The following is a 22,689-nucleotide window of genomic DNA, read 5'->3' as shown; positions in this document are numbered from 1 at the left end:
ATCTGAAGTGCTTATGGTAATTTCCCCAAGAGGATTGTAAACTGCAGTGAAGCTAGTGACGACATTTTTCAAAAATTCTATTTAAGCTACTGAATATTATTCATGTGTTTTTGCGATAATAAACTGCTTCATTTCACCAGTTTTGTGAGATTTGCTTAATACGTAACATTCAAACAGTTGTAATACAACCCCCCACTGGAAAATTAAAGCACTGCAGAAATGTTCCTGTGAGAATAAAGGACTTCTTGTTCCCATTATCAGCAAGATCAAAGGTAAAGGACAGGCTTCAATGCCATCCTCTCTGTGGCAGTTGCGTGACTTATCTTCAACATCAGGTGTTAATGTTCTCCTGTGTCAGTGTCCTCCCAGGCACAGGGGTCCATTGTTCTCTGCAACCCACTCACTTGACCTATAACTTTTTTTAACTCCCTGTCATAATTTATTGTATATATATATATATATATATATATATATATGCCACGACATCTTGGTAGATGATTGTTGCAGTGTCTGTGTGTTTATAGGTTGCAATTTTTCATATGACTTGTCAAGCCAATGGCAGCACGGCATCTCTTGCCGCAATTGTCACAAGTGTATCTGGCTGCTGAGGCAGGAGCAGTGGTAGCATTGCGAAGCTTTTTCTGCCTTAATCTGTCTAACAAGCCTTCATCATGCTTCGACTTTCCAGATGATATATCATCACGCCACTCTGGTCTCATGCTAGCCCGTGCCTCCCATCTGTGTCGATTCCAAAGCTCTCCATATCTCGTTTACAGGAGTCCTGGAACCTCAATACAGGACGTCCTACAGGTCTTTTGGCTATAGAGATCTCTCGAAGCATCACCTCACGTGGTAATCTGTCAGGATCCATACGGTGGACGTGTCCCAACCAGCGGAGTCGTCTCTGCTTCAAGATAGCTGAAATACTGTTGCAGTTAGTTTTAGATAGCACTGCTTCGTTGGTCACTCGGTCCTTCCACGTGACTCCGAGGATGGATCTCAGGCATCGCATGTGGAAAGCATTAAGGCGACGTTCTTGTTTGGCATAGGTAGTCCATGTTATTGTCTAATTAGTGTAATTAATGACATATTACTTTTATCAGCGTTATTTATTACCTAATTACATCGACTTTTGTTCCAAAAACGCACACCTATGATTTTAGACCAGTTGTCTTAGACTCGTCACTTGTATTCTGTTCACCATAGCGCAAGGTTTCCGACTAACCTTCAGATGGACTCCCCTCTAATGTTCTATCTGGATATTTGTTTCACTTTTTTTCATCAGAGTGTCATTCCCCGTGACATTTGTACAAGCACCTCACAACTTCCTATTTGTTACAGCTTCACTGATCGTACCAAAAACAAAATTTTTTGAAATCGCAAATACAACGTTTAGGATTCCTTCTCACTCTTGTGTCTACAAACCTACCTGCACTCCCGACACGTGCATCAACGTTCTGTACATTATTTAGACCTTGAAAAAGGGTTCTGCCCCTCCTCCAGTTTTTTCCTTTTCTTCTCTCTCACTGTTTTGTTTTTTTCTTTAAAGCTGATAATTGTGTCCAAAAGCATTTCTGCACGCGTTCCGACTTATGATCTTGCTATTTACAGTTTTTGGGGCTGTTTTTTTTATAATTTTGCTGTTTTTTTTTTCCAAAGTGCACACGTTTTGAGGTCTTAAATACGAGAGTTTAAATGTTTACGAATTACCTCGGTGCGTTGTTGAACAATTTACACTGACAATCTAGGTTTGAACAGTTGGCAGCCTTATTGGAATCTCTTACCGTTTTGTTAACTTTTTTTCAAAATACACAACTGGCCATTAAAATTGCTACACCAAGAAGAAACGCAGATGACAAACGGGTATTCATTGAACAAATATATTATACTAGAACTGACATGTGATTACATTTTCACGCAGTTTGGGTGCATAGATACTGAGAAATCGGCACCCAGAACAACCACCTCTGGCAGTAATAACGGCCGTGATACGCCTGGGCATTGAGGCAAAACAGATCTTGGATCGCGTGTACAGGTACAGCTGCCCATGCAACTTCAACACGATACCACAGTTCATCAAGAGTAGTGACTGGCGTATTGTGACGAGCCAGTTGCTCGGCCACCGCTGACCAGACGTTTTCAATTGGCGAGAGATCTACGGAATGTGTGGCCAGGGCAGCAGTCGAACATTTTCTGTATCCAGAAACGTCCGTACAGGACCTGCAACATGCGGTCGTGCATTATCCTGCTGAAATGTAGGGTTTCGTAGGGATCGAATGAAGGGTAGAACTACGGGTCGTAACACATCTGAAATGTAACGTCCACTGTTCAAAGTGCCGTCAATGCGAACAAGAGGTGACCGAGACGTGTAACCAATGGCCGGGTGATACGACAGTATGGCGATGACGAATACACGGTTCCGATGTGCGTTCACTGCGATGTCGCCAAACACGGATGAGACCTTCATAATGCTGTAAACAGAACCTGGATTCATCCGAAAAAATGACGTTTTGCTATTCGTGCACCCAGGTTCGTCGTTGAGTACACCATCGCAGGCGCTCCTGTCTGTGATGCAAGTCAAGGGTAACCGCAGCCATGGTCTCCGAGATGATAGTCCATGCTGCTGCAAACGTCGTCGAACTGTTCGTGCAGATGGTTGTTGTCTTGCAAACGTCCCCATCTGTTGACAGGGATCGAGACGTGGCCGCACGATCGGTTACAGCCATGCGGATAAGATGGCTGTCATCTCGACTGCTTGTGATACGAGGCCGTTAGGATCCAGCACGGCGTTCCGTATTACCCTCCTGAACCCACCGATTCCATATTCTGCTAACAGTCATTGGATCTCGACCAACGCGAGCAGCAATGTCGCGATACGATAAACCGCAATCATGAAGGCTACAATGCGACGTTTATCAAAGTCGGAAACGTGATGGTACGCATTTCTCCTCCTTACACGAGACATCACAATAACGTTTCTACAGGCAACGCCGGTCAACTGCTGTTTGTGTATGAGAAATCGGTTGGAAACTTTCCTCATGTCAGCACGTTGTAGGTGTCACCACCGGTGCCAACCATGTATGAATGCTCTGAAAAGCTAATCATTCGCATATCACAGCATCTTCTTCGTGTCGGCTAAATTTCGTGTCTGTAGCACGTCATCTTCGTGGTGTAGCAATTTTAATGGCCAGTAGTGTACAAACTTCCGTAGATCGTAAATGTAGCAGTTTAAACGTTTAATAGTTATCACAGTGCATTATTTTAAGAATTTACACTGATATCCTACGTTTAAAAAGTTCACAGACTACTCCCATCTCGAATAGAGACCAGAGCAGTTTACATCTAAACATAATTTTCGGCTGCTTTTTCAACGTCATACAACCACACACTTTTTAATGATGCAGCAAGAATTTTTTTAAATGGAAGGAACGACTGTGCGCGCTAGAAAACATTACTTGTACTTGTGATATCTATTTTGGAGATAATAATAGTAAAATAATAGTAATAATAATAATAATAATAGTAACGCAAGATACATCTATGACGCTCAATATCATTTCGTCTTTCGCCTGTTAACGAACTGTATTACTTCTACTTGCACGTCTTTAACATGACCACGCGCCTACGCGTCCATACTCCGGTCCCGGAATACACACTGTCGAGGCCAATTAATGCCACATTAGGCGATTTTCACGGTTAGACAATATTTGCGGCTGAAATTGAAGAGTGCCATACTTGAAAGTATTATAATTGCAAAATTGCGGCTGGTAGGGTAGCGCTAAATTGAAAATTGGACGTCACACTTGCGACAAAAGTTTGGGGCTTTTGCAGTTGTGCTATAATCAATGTACGACACACATCTAGCAATTTGGGCGCCATTCTCGACTTTAATGGCTCTGAGCACTATGCGACTTAACTTCTAAAGTCATCAGTCGCCTAGAACTTAGAACTAATTAAACCTAACTAACCTAAGGACATCACACACATCCATGCCCGAGGCAGGATTCGAACCTGCGACCGTAGCGGTCGCTCGGTTCCAGACTGTAGCGCCTAGAACCGCATGGCCACTCCGGCCGGCTCTCGACTTAAATACTTACCTACAGTAGCTTTATACGTTGTTCGCCGTTGCAGAAGACATAATCGTCTACGAAAACTTTGGATTCATAGAGTTGTTATGAATCGTCTGAGTAAAGGAAAGTATGTGTTGCCACAGAAGAATGTTACGGACTAAGCGCATAAATTCTTTGATATCAATGTGTGTCTGTAGCACCTTTCGATTTACTGTTATCCAATATTAAAACTAATAAAAGAAAGAAAACTAAGTTATGTGATTATGTTGGTGCAGAAGAAACACTTGCAGTAACATTGAGGAAATTTTTTGTTACTAAGCAGAGACGTAATTTATTTTTTTTATTTCGTTACAGGCCAACTAAGGACCTCAAAAAGATAACTATTTTTTCTCTTTTCCGTCAGCCTGCTACAACGCTGTCTCATTTTCTCAGCCTCAGCTCTTTTCCTTTCATCTAACCATCTGACGCCATCTACTTTTCTGTTTGTTTATCGTAATGAAAACTTGAATATCTTTGCTTCTAATCTGAATGTGTCTGTGTTGACAGTATCTCCCATACGATCTACACTTCCTCTGCGTCCTTTTTCGTCTTGCTTCCCCACCCACTATCTTTGCCTGTTTTGGATAAAGGTGTGGATCACCTTTGTTGATCTGTCTTCCTTCATTCTATCTAGATGGCCAATTTGTAACACGTCTTTTCCTGATCGCGTCTATTATTTTAGGGAAAATTAGTATATTTCCTCATTTCAAAACCCAAGTGCCAAATAGGTGTTAAGAAGACTTAAAGTAATCTTTCGGCCTCCTTCCAAAATATTGCCACTTTTGGGCACCGTCAAATACGATTTAAAAGAGTTGCACAAGGCAGGCATTTATAGTATTCCGTGCGAATGAGGCACAATGCGCACGGCGCAGGGTCCCTTTGTAGATCATCAACGGCATATTCATCTCCTTCAATTGAACAAGTCCGCTATTACCAAACCTTGCATTTCCACTGATCATTTGAAGAAATTCAATGCAACAAAAAGTCTGGCCATATGTCAAACTTTTGGAGCTCCATCATTAACGAATCAGGGGAAATATGACTGTCTGAATGCCTTATCAATCGGGACGGCGACTTACTGTTAAATTCTGCATGGGTTCATGTCATGCTCTGAGTTGCCATCGTCGTTATTGTACGAAGACAATCGAGCTGGTATCGATGTGGCAATAGTTGACCACGGAGGGCGCCCAGTGCAGCTCACAGATCTGCAGTAAACACGCATGCGCTCTAGTAGCACATGCGAAATGCCAACTAAACACACCAAACACGTGCTGGCGGGGTCTTACATACGTGAGGTCAGAGGTCATAATTCCTGCGCATATTGCTCCTACCCTCTTCCACTCTGCACTACTGGTGCAACTACCCCACCAGCCTACCATTCTGTGGTCACCCCTGGTGTCCCTCCAGTCTCTGAATTCCGCGCAGTCCTTAGTCATAATCCACCTCTGAGCTGTTTCTAAGATATCAGGTTTCCTTCCTGAAAACAAGGAGCAGCTAGAAACATGCGACATGGCTTAAAATATGCGGGCATTCTTTGTATACTCATGACACTAAGGCAAAGCCTTATTCACAGAGAACTGTAGCGACTCCGGCGAGAGTGATGAGTGATTTTGATACCACGAATGATGACCGTTTCAGTACAAGAACAGAGAGTAAACATTAGTCTTCTCTACATTCATTGCCAGTTGCGTTGTGATGGCGTTATTAACGTGAAAACGTGCATTCGTGGGTACGACAGTTTAAAGGAGGCCGAACGTCGTGAGACAACGAATCAAAACAGTCTCCATCAAGCACCATCAAGTCTGACGACACACGCTGTAACACACAAAAAAAAAAAGAAAAACAAAGACGCACCACGGAGGAATTACCAGAATGAGACGAAAATCCGTGTAATGTGCATGAACAGACAAACAATTTATTACAATTTTAGAAAAAATTGATGGTTTATTCAAGGGAAAGAGCTTTACCAGTTAAGCAAATCAATAACGCGTTGCTCCACCTCTGGCCCTTATGTAAGCAGTTATTCAACTAGGCATTGGTTGACAGAGTTTTTGGATGTCCTCCTGAAGGATATCACGTCAAACTCTGTCCAATTGGCGCGTTAGATCGTCAAAATCCCAAGCTGGTTTGTGGGCCATGTCTATAATGCGCCAAACACTCTCAATTAGGGAAAGATCCGGCGACCTTGATAGCCAAGGTAGGGTTTGGCACGCACGAAAACAACCAGTAGAAACTCTCGCCGTGTGCGGAAGGGCATTATCTTGCTGAAATGTGCGACCAGGGTGCTTTACCATGAAGGGTGTAGGTGTACGTTTTGGTAACACAAAATCCTGCATGTCGATCCGAAAACACTGAAAGGGTACTCCAAAAGAGGACCACGAATCCTTATGGACAACATGACGGCTGCACGTGTGTAAATTTGCGAAATGATGTTGACCGTGAATGTGATTTTCTTTTCAGCAATAGTGACTATGTATGAGATATGGATGCTGTTTCTGAAACCTGAACATAAGCGCCAGTGTATGTACACAATCGCACCACCACCAAATTTCGGGCTAACACTAATGCCCAAAAAAGGGTTGGAACACTGGCGTAATCCTTAGTCAACTGCGATTCAAAGGGCAGTGCAATGACAGGTGCGATTCCCACGATGATTTTATGAACAAGGACTTTTCCGGCACTGCGAAAAAAGGCTGCAAATGTGATCTTTCGTCAAGACAATGCACTGACGCATCAGGCGGACGCGACGCAGGAGTTTCTTCGTGAAAACAACTCTGGAGTTGTCTCTCACGCTCGTTGTTCAACCTGACCCGCCTCACATAGATTTATGACTTTTTCGGATGATGACTGACACATTGTGTGGTGGAACATCCTTCAATCGCGCTGCTATTCCATCAATGATTTTCTAGTGGTGGTCAAAACAGACTTCTCGGGAAGCGATCTAAGTGACAACTGAATCGTGGTGTCGATGTTGTGAATATTGTACACGGTTACAGGAAGATTACATAGAGAAATGACAGATTTCAAATTTTGTGTGTGTTTTGTGAGAAAAGAAATAGAGACTTTTGAATTAGAAGCTGCATTCATTTGTAAACCGTTTTTTTTGTATTGTCTTCAACAACACACGATTCTAGATTCCTATGTACAGTGTGACCCAAAAGTCTGTTAACTTTTGAAAATGTTCTAATTCACGGAATAATATACGTAGAGAGGTAAAAGTTGGAAAACATGACTGAAACGATATGGGGTTTTATTGAAACCAGAATCGAGTACAAAACCGGCCAACAGGTGGTGCTGGATAGCAAGAGTTCAATGATGCTGTATGAGAATCGCGTATAAAATCACCTGCAGTGAGAAAGGGAGTCAGATGCACCAGCAATCGCGGCATGTTGATGTTACCAAAAAAAGCACTATTAGCGAAGCTTTACTATCAGAATCGACAGTCCGATACTGCACCTTTACGATGTCGCCATATTCGAACGCATTAAGGTCTTGTGACAACTGTCACTGTGAAGGAAATGATGACAAGGTTCGAAGCCAAGGGTTGTTTAGTCGATCGGCTCATTACTGGGAGACCAGACACAAGTGCTACTTCTGCTCGGACAGTTCAGGAAGCAATGGAGCCTTTAACGGGTGCATCGTCGCGTGGTGACGTCAGCGCTCGTGAAGTCACACGTCGCAGCGGCATTCCACACACTATTGTTTGGAGTGCGCTAAGACATTGTCTCCTATGATATCCGTACAAAATCCAGCGTCATCTTGAACTGTTAGCTACCGATTTTGTGACGCAGAGAACATTTGCGGAGTGGCACTTCAAAAATGGGGGGAGATGACGATTGTTTGCCTAACGCGTTGTGGGCCGAATAAGTAAGCCATTCACACTCCGAGGGTCAGTCAACACCAACAACTGCAGAATTTGGGGTACCGAAAATCCTAGTACTATCGTGGAAACGCCATTTCATGACGAGAAAGTCATGGTGTGGCGCGGAATTATCAAATCAATCTTAATATAACGCTTTTTCTTAGAGGAAATGAGGCGTGATGTTTTTCAATCTGTCAGTGTGACGAGTGGAAGGTACGCCGAAATGCTACAGAATTACATTGTATCTAGCCTGGCTGATAAACACTTGCTTGTAGGTATGACTTTAACGTGGGATGGCTCTCCACCCCATAGTGCTATACGTGTAGAAGGTATCTTGCGCACATCGTATAGTGAGGATCACATGCTGAGTCGCCACTTTCTTTACGCCTGGCCTTCCAGGACCCTAGACCTCAAAATGGTTCAAATGGCTCTGAGCACTATGTGACTTAACATCTGAGGTCATAAGTCTCCTAGAACTTACAACTACTTAAACCTAATTAACCTAAGGACATCACACACATCCATGCCCGAGGCATGGCCGTAGCGGTCGCGCGGTTCCAGACTGAAGCGCCTAGAACCGCTCGGCCACACCGGCCGGCCCTAGACCTCAGACTGTGTGATTATTGGTTGTAGGGTTACGTGAAGTAGCAAGTCTACCGCGAACATCCGACTTCATTAAGTATGCATAAAGACAAAATCCCACGGCACTTTCTCACCATTCGTACCGATATGCTATACAGTGCTACTCACAACATTGTTCCACGACTACAGATGTTGATGAATGACGGCCGATATGTTGAACATTTGTTATAAAGAACACCGTCTTTGTTAAAAATCAACTGCTATACTGTGGTGATAATTATTACTTCTGTAATGTTGTGCACTTTTTGATTTCAATAAAACCTCACACCATTTCAAGCATGTGTGGCAGTTCCGTGAAGTATTGAATTATCAAATTTTAGTAGACTTTTAGGCCACATTGTATTATTTTGTTTTTAAACTGTGCTGGCAGGGTCTATCAAACACAAATATTCACGAAAAAAAGGAAATTCAAGTCTACAGAGTGAAACATTCGCATAACATAACACAAGCACTATTTAGTTCAGACAAGGAATAAAATGTCGCCAACTTTAGGCTAGCACTGGTGCCGGACTGCGGACTTACTGTGTGTGTTGGGAACCCAGTATAGTGACGGACCAAACGCACCCTCAGCCGGCCGAGACGAGGCCGGACTGCGCTTACCTCGGCCAGCCGGTAGGACTCGAACTCCTGCAGCTGGTGCTGGAAGCCGAAGTTGGGGTTGGCGACGGCGCGCCCGACGCGCACCACCTTGAGCGCCTCCTTCCAGGAGAGTGACGTCACGCTCATGATGTACGCCACGGCCACCGTCACAGACCGCGACATGCCCGCCAGGCTGCAACACGGCAGGCGCAAACAGGTTACACCCAACTGCGTACTTTAGAAAGATACATGTATAGTCAACTCACCATAAAACATGGCACCCCCCTTAAAACAGCACACTGGTCATTTTGGAGCGCTGTAGCTCGTGTAGAATTGTTCATGTGACCCTACACTGCTGGGAAAACATCTGTGAAATGGTTTGAATGTGCCAGCCGGTTACATGGAATCAGTACAGTAAGATGGATTAACCTAGAGACATGACAGAATGCCAGAAAAGATCTATCCAGTTTGAACGTGTCCATGGCTACACAGCAAATGAAGCTGCTCAGCTTGGCCTGTCAATGCAGACTGTCCAACGTGTGTACAATGTTACGGCAGGCGGGAAGGGAGAGGGGGTGGGGAGCAGCAGTGCCTGTGTGTTTTATGATGACCACTTCTGGCTCTAGAGTGGCGTGTGGTATTGCGTGGGTATTGCGGCAAGAACTGAGTCAAAAATGCTCACTCAATAACTTTCTTTATCATTCGAGTCTCCCATAAGTGAGATAGATGGCTGCGAACTAGATGCTATCTGTTGCTAGGTAGCAGTGATTGAATTATGCTGCAGCAACTTAACAGCAGCTGGCGTTGACAGCGCCCTTGCAGATGCAAGTTGGGTGTTGCATGTTAGTAAAAACAGTCGACTTGCTGACACATGCAGATCTATTACACACCATTTTAATCAACATCCAATGTTTCAAAAAACCATTTTCATCTATTTTAATCTAACATATTTCAATTAGTAATAGGAATTTACAGGAGCATGGAGTACACTGATTCGTAGCGACTGTAACTACTATGAGAAGCCCCTTCTTTTTTGTAGTTTATTTACAGCTGCTTATTTTTTAACAATGTAACTCTACTTCCTATCTTTGTTGCATGTATTTAGCACAATGGCTAGGCGTGTTTGTCCTGGCAGTTTGTTAAGTTTATAGTGAGTTTCCTATCAAGAAAAGTCAGAGGAACATTACATATTTCGTATAGAAAGTATAGTTTTGTCACTTTAGAAATAAACTTAGTGACCAGGATAAGCCGTGGGTATCGCATTACGACGCTTTGTGTATACTGAAGATCGCAGAAAACGATAAAGGAAACAAACCTTTTGATTTACTGCTCCAATAATATGGAGAGAAACAGAAAAACCATACCAGTGATAGCTACTTTTGCAGAGTTAATGATACAGGTTTTACAACTCAGAAAACAAAAAGAAAGTAACAACGTACCAAAATCTCTCGACTGCCATTTGGCGTGCGGATAATGGTCTATGTATTCCTGTTCCTAAAGCACTACAAGTTCTTGACGGCGATAACTTATGTAACTATTGTGGCATCCAACTTCATACAGGTGAACAAGCTCATAACCAGTTGAATTCCACTTCTGACATTTTAAAACCAAAGCTGTATACATTAAAATATCCTAGACTAAGGAATTCGGACGTAATGAGGGGATAAGCTGGACAGCTTGGTTCCAGACTCAAAGAAAAATACTTGTTGTTGGAACATTTATATTCATAGAAAAAAAGCACTCTTTTGTCAATATTTCAAAGAAGATTTGGTGCATATCTCAGTTATCAGTTTAATGAATAACTTTGCAACGGAATATAACTAAAGGAATGTAGAGTGTTTCTGGATTCTTCTAAATGTTGTCTAAAGGCTTAATATATACGACTATGAATTAGTACCATAGCACTTGATGTAAATATGAAGGAAAATTACTAAAATCTATTTATAGTTAAAATAAATTAGTCCGTTCATACTTGGAATATGTCCGGCGATTTAAAATTGTCGTGTTTACTCCTTGACCAGCAAAGTGGCTATACTAAATACCTTTCTTTATTGCAAAACTGGGACAGTAGGGCACGAGATAAACATTGGTTTAGAGAAAACCGGCTTGCGAAAAAATCTGTGAAGTCCGGAGAGTACAACGTTTTGCTCAAGAACCTCTTGGATCCGAAATACAAAAAGCTCTGTTAAGAGAGAGAATGTTTGAAGTAATCCTTTGCTGTTCTGTCAGAAGCGACATTGAAAGAGGGCGTGTTTCTTGGACCTGAAATTAAAAAAAAATAGTTCAATTCAAAATTATAATAAAAGATGACAGTGACAGAGGGGTCTTTGGTGTCATTCAAGGAGGTGAAGTTCTTAGCACGCAAAAGAGACCCACGTTATATTTATATTATAGCCAACAGACTGTGTAATAAGCTTCGAGATACACACTTAAACAGCTACCTTCGGTTTGTTACCTGGAGATCAAGTGATGTCGGCGAGGAGCGTGGTGAACGCTTTCACAGACACATTAAAGTGGTGGTGAGACCTTGCTGCGGCGTATGAGTGCAGGCACGATGTCTGAACAGTTCGCTACAGACCGTTGTTTAGTGAACGCTGCAGTAGGTTGTGCGTTAACCGACTTTGAACGTGTGATGATAATTGGTGCGTGACGCAAAGGTCACTGATTGTGGAATTAGGATTTTACAGGTCAACGCTGTTCACGGTGGATCTACAGCATCGCAGAGAGAATGTTGCTTCGCGCATAAACCGCCGCACGAAGGGACATCACGCCGCCACCACAGAGGCTAATGGGCGTGCGACGGTCTACTGTGAGTGAGATAGCCGCCCATCTCATTGTGGGGTGTCAGGAGAGTATTTCCACCAGGACTGTGTGGAGACAGATGAAACGCAGCGGCGGACGACCGACATCACATCCAGTGCCTTCCATGACCTTTGTACATCTGCCGTAAATCAGATGAATTACTTTCCCTTAGTTGTGCTATTCTCACACACTAGATGTCTCCAACTCATAGCTGGAAACGTCAGCGGCGAAGTCTGAGTCCGGCGTGGAGGCATCCTCGGATGGTCTAATGGTTAAGACAACAACTTATGAAAAGCAGCAATCTTGGTTTTGAGCCCTGGTCTGGCACAAATTTTCATTTCTATGTGTACATCTGCATCTACATCTATACACGTACTTCGCAAACAAGGCGTAGGTTGCCTTGTATCACTCGTAGCATTTCCTTCGCTGTTCCAACCGCAAACAGAGCGATACAAAAACGACTGTCTATATGACTCCGTACGTGCCCTAATTTCTGTCACCTTCCTGTTCTTAAACGAAATGTACGTTGGCGGCGTTAGAATTGTTCTACAGCCAATGTCAAATGCCATTTCTCTAAATTTTCTCACTAGTGCTTCGCGAAAAGAACGTCGCCTTCCCTCCAGGGATTTGCATTTGAGTTCACAAGGCATATCCGTAACATTCGCATGTTGATCGAAACTTCGGGTAACAAATCTAGTAGCCTACCTCTCAACTTCTTCAATGTCTTCCTTTAGTCCGACTTGGTGAGGATTTCAAACACCTGAGCAGTACTCAAGAATGGGTCGCACTATTTTACAGTATGCGGTCTCCTTTAAAGATGAAACACAATTTCCGAAAATTCTCCGAGTAAACTGAAACCTCCCATTCGCCTTCCTTATGTGCTCGTTCCATTTCGTATCGCTTTGCAATGGCATGCGTAGCTATTTAATCAACGTGGCTGTATTAAGCAGCAAACTGCTAATGTTGTATTCGAACATTATGGAATTGATCTTGCTATTCATCTGTACTACCTTACGTTTTTCTACATTTAGAGCAAGCTGCCATTGGTCACAACAACCAGAAACTTTGTCTAAGTAATCTTCCATCCTCCCACAGTCACTCAACGATGACACTTCCCCGTACACCACAGCGTCATCAGCAAACAGCCGCAGATAGCTGCTGATTTCGCCCGTCAGATCACTTATTTACATAGAGGACAAAAGCTTCTGACGATACTCTTTTCTGTGATGAACACTCGCCCTCGCGAGCAAAATACTGCGTACTGCTACTCACGAAGTCTTAGATCCACTGCGTTAACAGTTTCCAGTGGGACACCTTGTCAAACGCTTTCCGGAAACTTAGTAATATGGACCCTGCCCGTTGTTCTTCATCCATGGTTTCCACGACACGTTCATAACATTATAAATCACGTACCTCTGTACAGAAAAGGAGCGAAGTAGTCATTTGTATGGGATGATAACTTATATTTTGTTGCAAATAAGCGGCACAAACTGTTTAAAGTTAATGTTTTACTGTTCTGCAAGCAGTTTCAACCTTTGAAATCGTTTTGATGGTGATCTCAAAATTGAAACTGGTTGCAAAATAGTAAAACAATACCTTTTAGCAGCTTGTCCCGGTTATTTACAACAAAATGTCTTTTATGCGAGCAACGACGCATGATTTTAGGAAAATTCTTTGGAACAACAACTTATCTACGCACAATCTACACCGCAATTGTATCTTCCAGTCAGCAGATAGTGACCCGAGTGCGCAAAAAGCCAATGACAGAAGGCACAAAACATGAAATGAGAAAATGTGAGGGGTAAATACCAAAACAATAGGTGGAGGATAAGCGACACCCCTGTCACTGACAAAGCCGTAGAGCTGACGCTGTAGTCTGTCGGATAGCGTTCGTAAGATGTCTTACGTTTCACGAAGAGCGCCGTGCGTGCAGGCAACCATGTGTGCGTGGAAGAATGGCTGGAAGTCACGCAGCAAACTAAGGGCAGTGAGGTCGATGCACGGGACGTTAGGCGCATGTTCCGAAAGTATCGCCTTCACGCGGCAAGCGTGGTGGGCAACAGCGGCAGTGACAGCCGCCGAACTGGTGACGCTGATGCCAGATAACAGCGATAACACACGCGGCGGAATGAATACTACCGTCAGATATTTGCGTCTCACTGATGGCCGCAGGATTCGCCTTCCAACGCCCTCCTCGCAATGCCTATGCGTTAGGTAGACACAGACATCTCCAAAGATCGTAATGATCATTGTTTGACAGTGACCTTCCATCCTTCGTTCTTTATCTTCTTCTCTTTTGTATACTTCCTGCAATTATTTTGACGTGATGTCCGTCTTTCTGGCGGAACTTCCAGCATTTTATTTAAAAATTACGCCTTTAAGTTTCTCGTTAATCGCTGCTTACTACGATTCCGTCTTTTAAAAATTGCAGTAGTGAAACAGAGATATATAGCTCCCGCGAGTTAGTATAGCTAGAGGCTGTACTTGACAACCGGAATAAATTAATGATTTGTTCGTTTTTTCGACACCCTGGTTCAAATGATTCAGTCCCTGAACAGTTCAAAGTAAACTTAAGTCTTATTTCAAATAGATGCACCACTGATACAATTATAGTTAGTGATAATTTACATCTACCCCCATATGTTGGAAATAATATACAGGGCGTACATAAAGTCCGGGAACACTTCCAATAATTTATTGCATAAGAACCAAACATTGTACAGATATCATACATATTTCATTTTGAAGAGAAACCCTGAAAGTTTTTTCCATGTATACCGCCACAGCGTAGTTCGATAATTTGCCGATAGTCAGCGCTAGTCACAAACATGGCGAGTTCAGGTGTGGAGCGAGCTTTCTGAGTGTTGGCGTTTGACACAAACAAGTGTGCTACACCTGTTCAGCGGATGTTTAGAACCAAGTACGGTAAGAAGCCACCACCAAGGAAGGCCTTTACCACTGGTACAACAAATTCGTTACGACGGGTTGCTTGTGCCCGGCAAAGAGAAGCGGACGTCCCAGTGTGCGTGAAGTGAATGTGGAGCGCGTACGAGAGACATTCATAAGGAGTCCAAAGAAATCGGTGTGTCGTGTATCCCGTGTACTCGAAATGGCTCCAATGACAGTGTGGAAAGTCCTGCGACAGAAGCTGTTTATGAAACCATTCAAATTATAGCTAATGCAGAAGTTCAATGACGACGACAAAGACAAGCGTTTTGAGTTTTGTTCGCAGTTGCAACAAGTGAATGAGGATGGGGATGACATTGCTGATCGCTTAATTTTCAGCGACGAAGCCACTTTTCACACTAATGGGAAAATGAACAGGCATAATTTTCGAATCTGGGGTACAAAGCATCCACACGAATACACTGAATTTGAGCATGATTCCTCAGAGGTAAACGTTTTTTGTGCCTTGACACGTCGAAAACTGTACGGGCAATCCTTCTTCGCCGACAGCACTGTCGCTTGATATTCCTAGTTGGACGTGTTGCAGCAATGGCTGATGCCTCAAATGCAATCGGACTCTCCATTCATCTTTCAGCAGGATGGCGCTCCACACCATTTTCATCGTGTAGTTCGTGCGTACCTGAACACGGAGCTGCCGCATCGATGAATCGGCCGCGCTACAAAGGGGACAGCTGCTTCATGAAGTGGCCTCCCCGATCACCAGATCTCACTCCGTATGACTTTTTTCTGTGGGATTTGTAAAAAAAATCAAAGATTCTCTTCAAAATACACAATGTATGACATCTGTGCAATGTTTAGTTCTTGTGCAATAAATAATTGAAAGTGTTCCCGGACTTTATGTACACCCTGTATGTTTAAAACCGGCGGTAGGCATAAAATGTCCGAAATTGTCCTGATCGATTTCACAGAAAATTATTTTGAACATTAGTTCAGGAGCCCACTCGAAGAGTAAGGTGTTGCGAAAACATACTTGAGCTCTTAGCTACAAATAATCTTGAGCTAATAGAGAGCATCATGATGGATACAGGTATTACTGACCACAAGGCAGTTCTAGCGAGACTGAATACCGTAACATCCAAACTCACCAAAAATAAACGCAAGGTACATCCGTTTAAAAGAGCAGGTAAAAATTCGCTTGACGCCTTTCTAAGAGACAGTCTCCACTCCTTCCGATCTGGCTGCGTAAACTTAGATAGGTATGGTTTGAATTCAAAGACACTGTATCGATGACAATTGAGGGATACATTGAAGTGCCAAAGAAACTTGTGTAGGCGTACGTATTCAAATATTGAGATGTATAAACAGGCAGAATACGATGCTACGGTCGGCAACGCTTATATAAAACAAGTGTCTGGCGCAGTTGGTAGATCGGTTACTGCTGCTACAAAGGCAGGCTATCAAGATTCAATTTGAACGTGGTATTACAGTCGGCGCACGAGCGATGGGACACAGTTTCTCCGAGGTAGCGATGAAGTGGGGATTTTCCCTTACGACCATTTCACGAGTGTACCGTGAATATCAGGAATTCGGTAAAACATCAAATCTCCGACATAGCTGAGGCCAGAGAAACATCCTGCAAGAACGCGATCTACGACGACTGGAGATAATCGTTCAACGTGACAGAAATGCATCCCTTCCGCAAATTCCTAAAGATTTCAATTCTGGGCATCAGTCAGTCAGCGTGCGAATCATTCAACGAAACATCACCGATATGGGCTTGCGGAGCCGAAGGCCCGCTCGTGTACCCTTGATGACTGCACGACACAAAGCTTTGCGCCTCACCTGAGCCCGTCAACATCGACATTGGACTGTTGATGACTGGAGACATGTTGCCTGTTCAGACGAGTCTCGTTTCACAATGTATTGAGCGGACGGACGTGTACGGGTGCGGAGACACCTCATGAATCCATGGACCCTGTATGTCAGCAGGTGACTGTTCAAGCTGGTGGAGGCTCTGTAATGGTGTGGGGCGTGTGCAGTTGAAGTGACATGGAACCCTTGACAAGTCTAGATACGACTCTGGCAGGTGACACACACGTAAGCATCCTGTGTGATCACCTTCATTGATTCATGTGCGTTGTGCATTCCGACGGACTTGGGCAATTCCAGCAATGCAATGCGACACCCCACACGTTCAGAATTGCAACAGAGTGGCTCCAAGAACACTCTTATGAGTTTAAACACTTCCGCTGGTCACCAAATTGCCGAGACATGAACATTATTGGGCAATTCTGGGATGCCTTGCAACGTGCTGTTCGGAAGAGATCTCCATCCCCTCGTACTCTTACGGATTTATGGACAGCCCTGCAGGATTCATGGTGTCAGTTCCTTCCTGCACTATTTTAGATATTAGTCGAGTCCATGCCACGACGTGTTGCGGCACTTCTGCGTCCTCGCGGGGTTCCTACACGATATTAGGCAGGTGTACCAGTTTCTTTGGCTCTTCAATGTATACAGCAAGTAAATCAATAAGCAATGGTACTGATCACCTCCGGTACACACTCAGGTTAGAACACTGATTCAGAAGCAATGAAAAAAGCTTGCCAGATTTAAGATAAAGCAAAAACCCAGAGATTGAGCAAGTTTTACAGAAACTCGAAATGTAGCGTGAACTTCACTGCGAGATGCTTTCAATAGTTTCCACAACGAAACCCTGTCTCGAAATCTGGCAGAAAACCGAAAAACAGTCTGGACATATGTAAACTATGCCAACAACAAGACGCAATCACAATGCGCTGTAACAATGGTGATGTCACTACTGACAGTACCACTATGCAGAGTTAATAAACACCGTTTTCCGAAGTAAATATTCTAAATTCGATCCAAAGCACCACGATGAGTAACATAGAAGTAGATATCCTCGGTGTGACAAGGCCTCCAATCCAGATTGTGTATCAGTCAGGTTCCTTTCAGAGTATGCTGATATAATAACTACATGTTTAGGAGTCATACACAAGCGGTCGCTCGACGAAAGATCCGTACCTAAATACTGGAAAGTTGCCCATGTCACATCCAGTGACCAAGAAGGGAAACAGGAGTAATCCCTTGAGTTACGGACCTATATAACTGACGTCGATTTGCACTAAGATTTTCCAACAGGCGCTGTGTTCGAACGTTATGAATTTCATCGAAGAAAGCGGATTCAGAAAATTTCTTGTGAATCACAAATAGTTATTTATTCTCAAAAAGTAATGAGTGTTATTGACAGGGGATCTCAAATTGATTCCATTTTTTTAGGTTTCCAGAGGCCTTTTGACACCGTTTCTCAAAAACATCTACTAATGAAAATGCGTGCCTACGGAGCATCGCCTCAAATGTGCGATTGGATTCGCGAGTTCCTGGCAGTCGCAGTTCATGGTAACCAACGGAAAGTCATCGAGGAAAACCAAAGTAATATCTGGCGTTGCCCAAGGAAATGTTGATCCTGTCATTTACCATCTTGTGAAGTCATCAGATGATTGAAACCAGTTGCAACATGATTTACGATAGATATCTGTTTGGTGCGAAGAGTGGTAGTTGATTCTAAATAATGAAAAGTGTGAAGACATCCACATGGGTACTAAAAGAAATCACTAAATTTCAGTCTCACTACAAATCACACTAATCCAAAGCCCATAAATTTCAGTAACTACTTAGGGATTATAATTACGAATAACTTAAACTGGGACGATCACATAGATAATGCAGTGGGGAAAGCAAGCAAGAGACAAAGATTTATTGGCAGAACACTTAGAAAATGCAACAAGTCTACTAAAGAGACTGCTTACGCCACACTTGGTCGTCCTCTGCTAGAGCATTTCTGCGCGGCATGGGATGCGCAATAGATTGGACTGAAGGAGGACATCGATAAAGTTCGAAGGGCAGCTCGTTTTGTATTATTGCCAAACAGGGGAGAGAGTTCTACGGATTTGATACGTGAATTGGCGTGGCAGTTATTAAAACAAAAGCGTTTTTCGCTATGGTAGAACCTTCTCATGAAATTTTAATCACTAACTCTCTCATCAGAGTGTGAAAATATTTTGTTGGTGTCCACCTACGTAGGTAGAAAGGATCATCATAATAAAATAAGAGAAATCAGAGAGCCCACGAAAAAGATTTAAGTACTTGATTTGGAGAGTGGAACGATAGAGAAATAGCTTGAAAGTGATTCGATGAGTCTCTTGTCAGGCATTTAATTGTGAATTGATAAATAAATGTAGATAATTTCCGTTGTACTTTTATAGCCATCTAAGGTCCATAAACCTCTAGTGCAACATATTCTGTGTCATTGAACGCAAGATTTGGAGTTGCTGTGATAGCACGAATTTTGAGCGAGGGAGACAGAAAGGACGTAAATAATGTAACACTGTGGTCCTACAGGGCTTTGTTACTACACAGAAATATTAGGTTCCCTTGAAATTTTGATATCTTCATCTACGTAGCATTTTTTTACTTTATACAGTACTGGTCGGTGCAAACTAATAACTGGTCCAACTAACTACTGGTCTACCACGAATTGTTGATTTTTGAAAGTATCATTTAGCTTGTCAACAATTTTATCCAAGGACCGAAGACAATTATATAATAAGTAAATTATGTCTGTTAGGTTTTTATTGCTTGTAACAAGATATGTGGTGTAGGAATTTCACTAATTTCACAGGTTTACGAACAGGAAACGGAATCTTTATTCTCTGATGGAATGGTAGGAACAGCTAAAGTAATCTGTTTTAGTAAGCCAGACATTTTTAAGCTCTGGATTACACGCTAATAACTTGTAGACCTGAGCAGCCATTGCTTTTCAGAGGCCAACATATTTCTATTAAAGATTATAAAGCACTAACTTAGCGCCCACTGCTTTGCCCGTGAAGACTAAATGGTCTGCACAGATATTTTTAGTAGTTGTTCAATTGAATTTGTATTGGCTCGAGGTGAACGCTATTCTACTTTTCCAATTTGAGTAGATGCTCAAACGTAGTGTAGTCAACTTCAATACACTTAGCTATCCGCTTTTCAAATGACCATACACAGGATAGAAGCATCTCCGGGAACGTCAGCACAGGCGTTTCTGATGCTATCGACAACGTCTTCTGAGCTTTTTGGCACTTGCTGGTACGCCTTTTCTTTTAAATATCCCCACAGAAAAGAAGTTCGATGATGGAAAATCCGCGACCTTGCGGGCCAATTAAGAGGGCCACCTCCGCCGGTCCACTGTCAAAGATGGTCTGATACTTCCGTGCTTCTCGCCTAATATGCTGGGCAACCACCATGCTAAAACCACGTACGCTGTCGATCATTCAGGGCAACATCCTGCAGTACTACCGATAGTTCCTGTTCCAGAAACGTTCGATATTTTCGTCCGTTCAACGTACTGTCTATAAAATACGAACCAATGAATTTGTTCCCCATGTTGTCACACCATACGTTAAGCGATCAAGGACGTTGATGGTCAGCTTGCCGCAGTCAGCAGGGATTTTCTATGCTCCAGTAATGCACGTTATACCTGTTAACGCTACCATTGTTTGTGTACATAGACTTAACGAAAAATAGTATCTCGGCAAAGACAGTGGGGGTTGTTTGCATTTGTTGACGTGCCCATTCACAAAACACTACCCGGTTATCGAAATTGGCGCCATGAAGTTCTTGATGCAGTGACACGTGGTAAGGATGATACTCATGACGATACAATATTGTGACAATACTGTCTACAGATAAATCGAAATCGCACTGTAAATCCCGGGTGCTTATCCGTGGGTTGTGATGCACTGCCGCTAGTATAGGTATTTCACTAGCTTCTCCTATAACACTTCCATTTCCTTTTTCCAGTCTGTTCGCTACCATCAGACATAAAGGGGTTCACAAACTTGTAAAAGAATGAACGAGAGCGAGTTTTGTCTGGAAAACGCTCGGCGTACAAGGGAAAAGCAGCCTCAACGTTTCTCTCACATTCTCCGTAAATCAGGATCATTTCAGTATTTTCTTCTGTGGTTGCAACATTTATCATCCACTTGCACGTTTGTTCTCCAAATGATAGGTACTTATGAGAACAATAAACTCTGCGCACGTTTTGTAATGTTTAGAGTCGCTATCTGTTCTACGTCTGCACGACACGTGAGCTCTGTTGCCATTGTACTGGCTGTTATGATACGTCGTAGTTCGCGACACGGCAACAGTGGCGCGCCGATATATCGGAGGAATACAACCTTGCGAAGAGAGTTTCCAATTAGACGTTATGAAGCACTGGCCGGTTCCACCCTTACAGAAGGGAGGTGGGGTCCCACTTGCCATTGGATATTCACGGACCATTGAGTAGCAAGCATGTCGTAAGTTATGATTGTGTATCCAATCCTTTCGTTCGATTACAGCGCCATCTGTGGCGAAACGAAGAAACTGCTTCAGACCAGCGTATGTAGATTTTGCCGTAGAATCATAATCTGCAATAAAAAACGGGGGTTCCCATTAAAGATTCCAAAGTTGCCCCCCCCCCTCCCCCCACTATCCACTCAGGGGTTGAGGTGGTGGTCGAGTGTGGTATCATTGGATGTCCCACTCCGAGACAAGCCAATTGGAATTATTACTTTTTTGCTCAGATGTCTAGTTTTCGAGATTTTTCTGTCTTCATGTAAAATGAACACCCTGTGTATAGAGATGGAAAATTAACAATACGCAGCAAAGATAGTTTCATTCAAAAAACAGTTTGATGGACATTGCCGAATCATTGAACGAAAGAGAATGAATATGTTGCAGCACCAAGCATAACTCTACGCCCATTTAGCTAAACATCCGTAAAGCTACGCAAACAGATATATATTTGAATTTCTTCAATACATTCATCAGATTGCTCTCACGAAGTACTCAGAAGATGCTGAAACATCAATTTATATCTGTAACCCGGCGTCGATTGTCACATAAATGACTGTGACTCCTAGTAAGAAAAACATCCATTATTGCTAGTTCCATTCACTTGATATTACCTTAGGCAACAGTAATGGAGTTTCAGTGAGCAAAATAAGGAATTTAAAATCAGCCATTCAATAGCAAAAGTATTCATTTTTAAATATTTTGCACTACAATTATTTCGTTAGATATTGTAGTCTCAGTGCCACATTGACAAAGTGATAATGACATCAATTCCGCATCAATGGAAAGACAAAAAGACGTCAGAGTTTAGTAACTACGATTCCGATCGTATAAAATTGCAGGATATTTTTTCGCCATTTACGATTTGGGAACATGAAAAAATAGTTTGATGGACATTGCTGAATCATTGAACGAAAGAGAATGAATATGTTGCAATACGAAGCATAACTGTATGCCCCTATAAACATCAACAGAATACAGCAACAAACAGTGACCGCCGACTAGTCGTTATAGAACTGATGAAGGAGAAAAATAACAGCACAGCGCAGCAGTACACCATCGCGTGAAGAGCAGTTCGCTTTTGATGACTTACATCATGATACGTGCACTGCTTGCAGCACACGTATCCTGTTTATTGTAGCCTCGTTACGCCCACCCTTGATGGTTAACTACATTGGCTGCCACTTCTTGTACAGAAATAAACGGATCAGCGAAAACATTATTACCACCGTCAACCCGAGACTTAATGTCGCTTAGTGGCGCTGCAGGCACATGACGCGGCAAGGAAAGCATGTTAGCGGAGCAGAGACAAATGGGAAAGCATTAGAGTTGTAAAACTACCATAGGGTACCGCAGAATATCATAATTATATGGAGACTACGGCAGTTTTCC

At 42.9% G+C, this 22,689-nt stretch overlaps 1 protein-coding gene across 1 annotated transcript in view; it reads right to left on the bottom strand.

Annotated features, from left to right (window-relative positions):
- Positions 1–22,689, bottom strand: part of LOC126176401 (uncharacterized) — a 283,679-nt gene that overhangs the window by 66,828 nt on the left and 194,162 nt on the right. Inside the window, exon 4 of the mRNA XM_049923558.1 lies at positions 9,214–9,385. Within this exon, the coding sequence (XP_049779515.1) occupies positions 9,214–9,385 (172 nt within the window). The remainder of the gene's footprint in view (positions 1–9,213; positions 9,386–22,689) is intronic.

The sequence above is a fragment of the Schistocerca cancellata genome, chromosome 3 (assembly GCF_023864275.1).
Source record: "Schistocerca cancellata isolate TAMUIC-IGC-003103 chromosome 3, iqSchCanc2.1, whole genome shotgun sequence".
Classification (NCBI taxonomy): domain Eukaryota; kingdom Metazoa; phylum Arthropoda; class Insecta; order Orthoptera; family Acrididae; genus Schistocerca; species Schistocerca cancellata.
The sequence above is the reverse complement of the archived record's forward strand: the minus strand, read 5'-3'. Positions and strand labels throughout refer to the sequence as shown.